Here is a 5,327-nt window from a genome sequence, read left to right as displayed (position 1 = left end):
GATCTTTTTAATGGGCAAGGTAAAAGTTAAGGTGTCCGGGTAGGACGTGGTAAAGGCCCTTAAGTGCTGGAGGTGTCACGCTCAGAGGTGAAAGTGATTGCAAATTTGACGCACAGATTGCACTTAAGTGGAAAGAACGGCCATCTGTCATTTGCTACGTGTGGTGGGCGAAAGGTTTGTGTGTGTGTGTGTGTGTGGGTATGTGCGTGTGCGTGTTAATGCCGGACGTACAAATTCGCCTCCGTTGGTATGTATGCACTTGGTAAGGAGAGCCAACTCCCTACCTCTATTTCTCCCTCTCTAACATCTCATTTTTATTCACCAAACAAAAGATTCGCACAAATTAACTCGAAAATAAAGAATAATCCCCCTAACATCTCATACTTACCCAAAGGAAGGTTCGGGCAAATTGGCTTAGCTACAAAGAATGATACCTCTTTTTTATTACGCGGACCCTTCAAATCTCTCCCAGCCTGTCAGCTTCTCTCTACACCCATGGTAAATAGATTTCCAGTAGCATTTGTCATGCAGGATTTTCAGACCAAAATAAATAAGGCCCCAATGTGGAGTTCTGACTCATCCTCTCTGCTAAAGGTAGACAGCAACAGTTCCACCCCCTTGGAACTCAAGCCTTCTCCCCAGCCATCACAACCTCCAAAGCTAGGAGCTGGTGTTTACCCAACCCTCAGATGTTTTGTCTGCGTGTCCGACCATGTCTTGAGGGGCAGAGACAAGTGGGCGAGTAGACAAAAAAAGGGGAAATTTACTTTTGGAAGGGGGGATTTCGGTTGATAATGATGGGACACCCTATTATATGCCGTTTCAGGGGAGTTTCGTGCTTTTACAAAAGTGTAAAAATTCAATTTGCAGGCATTTCTCACCAACGACTACTGCTTTCGCGGATAGTCAATGCCGCGCAGAGGCTTGTTTGTGTTATCAAACAACAGCTAGGAGTGCGTCGTAGACGAAGCTCAAAATAGGACAGACGAAAGGGCGGTGGACGGGAGGGAAGGGGTTTCGGGACTGACTACGTGGCACTCTGCGGACATTTTTAGCCTATTGTCGTCGCATTGTGAGTGAAGAAATATTTATTGCCCCCGTCTTGGATGAAGTGGATCGGGATGGTTGAATGGATAGGTCAGAGGTGGATGACTGTAAATAGACTGATGGATTAAAGCGTCCAAGATTGGTACGTAGATGGTGATTAGGCAAACACGGCGTGGAATTGACAGATTTAAGACAAGTGGAGGACATCGTGGGCTTGCTTATTGACGGCCTTACGCTCCAAGTGAAGCAGTGAGCAATGGGGATCAAATTAGATAGGGGCAGGGAGTGGTGCGGCGGACAAATGAGTCCGTGGCAGACTCACAATGAATTGTACAAGAAAGTGGGTCTCTTGCTCAGGCAAAGAAATCTGAAGATGTCTCTCCTCCTTATCCCCCACTTCATCCCTCATATTGAAAGAAAGCCTAATCAGCGCAGACATCTCCTCCAACATCCCTTAACCAATCATTTCCAAATTGTTATTAGCAAAGACGCGTTGCTAGGGCAACGCTAATAAGCATCAAGACGGTAGTCCCTTGCTAACTTTTAGTTAGTATTTGCGGCTGTCTAGGCTGTCAAACAGGGCGAAGGGAGAAAGGCACAAGGAAAACACCTTCTGTTTAATTATTCACTTGTCAAAGCTGTCATAGCATAAAGTTTACAGCCCTCTGCCCTCCCTGTCAGCCTTCTTCACCTAACTATTCACAAGATTTGTCATTGTCACTGTCTATTCCAAGTCCAGGGTCGGAAGACTAGACTGTCTCGAGAATGCTTTTTCTTTTAGACCTATCTTTATGTACTGAAATGAATATGTTGACAACAGCATCAAGGTTAAACTACTTAGTTGTGCTTTTTTTTACGACTGGCGTCTAGACATCAACTTTTTGGACTACTCATCTTTCCTTAAAACAAAAAAAACTGGCTATTTAGTTCACGTTAAACTAGCAACTTACGCAATTAGATTTGACACGAAGAGAATTTCAGTTGGCATCACGTGACGCATGATTGGCTAGGAAAAAATTGACGTAAGAGGTCACTTCTTCAACTACCACTTCTATTAGGTTAATAGATTGAACTCGACCAATAGTCGATGCACCACAATGCTCAATGACCTTCAGAAATGTTCTTTGTTAGACAGGTTCTATGACCTCGTTTCAAGGTCGTCGCCTTCAAATCTCATTGGTGCGCTCGCAAAAGTCGACTTATACGTCCGATAAGAAAAACGGTATCACGTGTGGTGTGAAGCGGAGTGAAGTTGGGGTAGAGTAGAGTGGAGTTGCTTAAAGATTCACCGACCTTTTAGGTCAATCTTTACCAGCTTGATTTGTAAAACTTCCCTCCATCATACCCAATCAAACAGGGCCAACTGGGAGGTAAAGTTGTTCGTCTTCCTACACAATTTCTTCTTTCCAAATCTGCACGAAAATGCGCAGTCAATTTGGCCAAAGGGTAATGTGTTTTCGCAGTCACACTGCACTACACTACACTGGTCTGGATTTTTCACTTTGGGATAGAAAAATAATGCACACCTACACATGAGGCGTTTTTCTTGCACTGATATGCATAAACAAACAATTAATGCACACCTCTTGTTTCAATTATGCTTCTCCCTCGCTCTCTCCTCTCACTCTCTCTCCTCCTCTCGTCCTTCCTCTCTCTTCGCTAATCGTGACCAGTTCATCGTATGCACGAGTAAGGGATGAGGGAAGACAGTCGAGCAGTTGGATGGGTGAGAGTGGACTCCTCCTGGAGAGCTACATTGCCGTCAGTGGTTGACAACTTGGCAGTCTCACAGTTTGACGACGTAATTGTTCGATTTGGCAGTCGTTGAATCTACACATCACATGGATGGATGGTTGATACATCGACTAAATTCGTGCACAAAATAATTTTTTAGGGTTAATATCACCTACTTCAGCATCTCTAACTGCATTTTTGTCATAACGCCGACATCAGGAATTTCATTTTTTTCCAAGGGCGGATTCCCCTTGGAAGGAGGTTAGTCATCAGGGCATAATGTCGTACCCAATGGTTTGAAACATATTTTTTATGCGATTTTCAAGAGAAGGAATACACAAAAAGTATGAAATATTTTATGATTAATGCCAAAAAGTAAGAGGAGAATTTTACAGGCTGTATCCAGCATTTACGAATTTTTCTCTTAATTGAGAGATTTCAGTATTCAGTGGGTGGAAATGTTATTTATGGCTTTTTTATCACTCCTCCAACCCGCTGCAAATTTCAACGAGGTGATAAAATCCTATGGCGAGTTCCTTTCAAATCATCCCTTTTAGACACCGAGGTGCTAGCAAGATAAATGCATAAAAATTCTTAGTTGGGAGAACATTGCAGACGTCTAGGCTACACTCTTGAATCATTCACTTGCTTCTAGATTGTCTCACCCTCTCACTTCTCTGTTGATACCTCCCCCCTCTCCTCCCCTCGCTCTTCTATGCCTGAGAGGAGGAGAGGTCAGCAAACCCCAGATTAATGCTGTTAGGGATGCTTAGCTCAGTATCTATTCTTTCCAGGTACACCTATCCTGTATTTATTCATCCACCCATCCATCCCTGATCCCTTAGTCTTGATATATTCAAATCCTATTCACTTCTTCGTCTCCAGCAAAAACCAGCCACTATATTCATGCCAGTTTTCCAATCCATTTCTCACCTCTAGATTTCTCTCTGAAAGGAAGAATAACTGCCAGAGTCAACAAATGAGGCGCGTAATGTTCTGATGTACTGCCCAAAAACCCCAAAACAGATGTCCATGTCCTGCGGTGAAGAGCCTTTCACACCTCCGTCAAATGTTGCCAAGTCAATTAACTTGTCTGAGACAGGTTTTGACACAGACAGCCGCAACTCAGGACACAAAAATTGTGGCATCGTGCATTCATAAAGCCTACGAAAAAAGACCCTGACTCAAGTTAGTGAAAAAATGAATTGGTGGAAAAGGCGATGCTTGCTGTCATGTAGGGATCAGCTGATCCAGTGTCATAAGTGACCTTCAGGCATCATCGATTTTGCTGTCATTATGGACAATTCCAGAAGGCTCGTTCTGCAGCATCTCGCTGGGTGAATTGGTGGACACCTCTTCATTATTAATCCTCCAAAAAAAGATAGGCAAGCATTATTTTATCCATTTTTGGCATTTGTATTTTTTAATATTGCCGTCTTAATTCTCTACCTTATCAACAAGTTTTAGATTAAACGCTTTAGCGCCATTTGAATCCTCTTATTCAAAGTAGCTTCAACGATTGAAGAGAGCTTAGGATAAAGTGTGAACATTCGCCTTGACGTAGAAATTTTCCTCAGCATCTTGCAAGAGTTCAAGATTAGGGTGAGTCGACCTTTAAATTGTTAGGTTTTTGGTGCACGTTAATATAAAAGGGTATTCTTTACTTTTTTTTCCCGGCCTCTTATTTTCCTCCGCCTCGTGATAAAGTGAAATAGAGGAAAGGTAAAGATGCTCGTCTGTTTTGAGTTTTTTGATCTATACTGCTTTTTTGGGACCATGCCTACAAAATCGGTTGTGCAAAAGGTCTTAACTTCTAAAAAAACTGTTTAAGATCTGGGACAGTGAATTAAAAGTCTATGCTGTAGATAGGTGAACGCGTTATGGACACAAAAAAAATTGTTGATTACTCTCCTTAATTCATCCATTTATATTTATGCCTAATTAGAAATCCATTTATGTACCTCCATTCATCTTGGATCCTATTATCCATCCATCTGGGACCCACCTGCCCCGAACCCATTCTTGATCCACCCATCCATCCATTAATCCTCGGATCCATTCCCCCACCTATACCAAATCCCTTCATCCTGCATCCATTCATCCATCTCACATTCATCCCATAACCACTCATCAACTTAACTTTCACCCCACTGAATGCTTTAACGAATTTTTTTTTCTGCTTTTTAATCCTTCAATTCCTTGGTTGTTCGCAAAATGCAGCTTTCAATCGCGTAATTCTTAAGCCTTCAATCAGCGAGGAAAATCGTGGTCTCGCTGTCACGTACTGCCTGAGTGTTCAAAGGCATTTAGTATGCCAACCGTCGATGCTCTTCTCCTCTTAGTCTAAATGAAATGCGCTAACTGTGTTCTGGATAACCTCAAGCTCTCGTCTCCGCTCTCTTGTACTTCCATCCCGTCCACCGCAGGGTCTACCTCCAAATGCATTGCCGTAACTAGGGCGTCTGGACATGTACTAGTGGAATGCAAAAGAGCAATATGTTTTTGTGAGAGGAGTTGCTATTGGGTCGGTTGAAAAACTGTCTATT

The 5,327-nt window shown here is 42.8% G+C and overlaps 1 protein-coding gene across 1 annotated transcript; it reads right to left on the bottom strand. All coding sequences in view use genetic code 11, as the record gives it.

The window, feature by feature from the left end:
• Positions 1-2,721: 2,721 nt before the first annotated feature.
• On the bottom strand, positions 2,722-4,840 carry EGR_07146 (hypothetical protein; the record flags this gene model as incomplete). The annotated part of the gene is made up of 2 exons (XM_024496395.1): positions 2,722-2,877; positions 4,787-4,840. 2 exons carry the CDS (start codon positions 4,838-4,840, stop codon positions 2,722-2,724), a joined length of 210 nt encoding a protein of 69 aa, XP_024349236.1.
• Between the last annotated feature and the right edge of the window lie 487 nt (positions 4,841-5,327).

This window comes from Echinococcus granulosus (assembly GCF_000524195.1).
Source record: "Echinococcus granulosus chromosome Unknown EG_S00070, whole genome shotgun sequence".
NCBI lineage: Eukaryota > Metazoa > Platyhelminthes > Cestoda > Cyclophyllidea > Taeniidae > Echinococcus > Echinococcus granulosus.
Note: the sequence above shows the minus strand (reverse complement) of the source record. Positions and strands in the feature narration are given on the sequence as shown.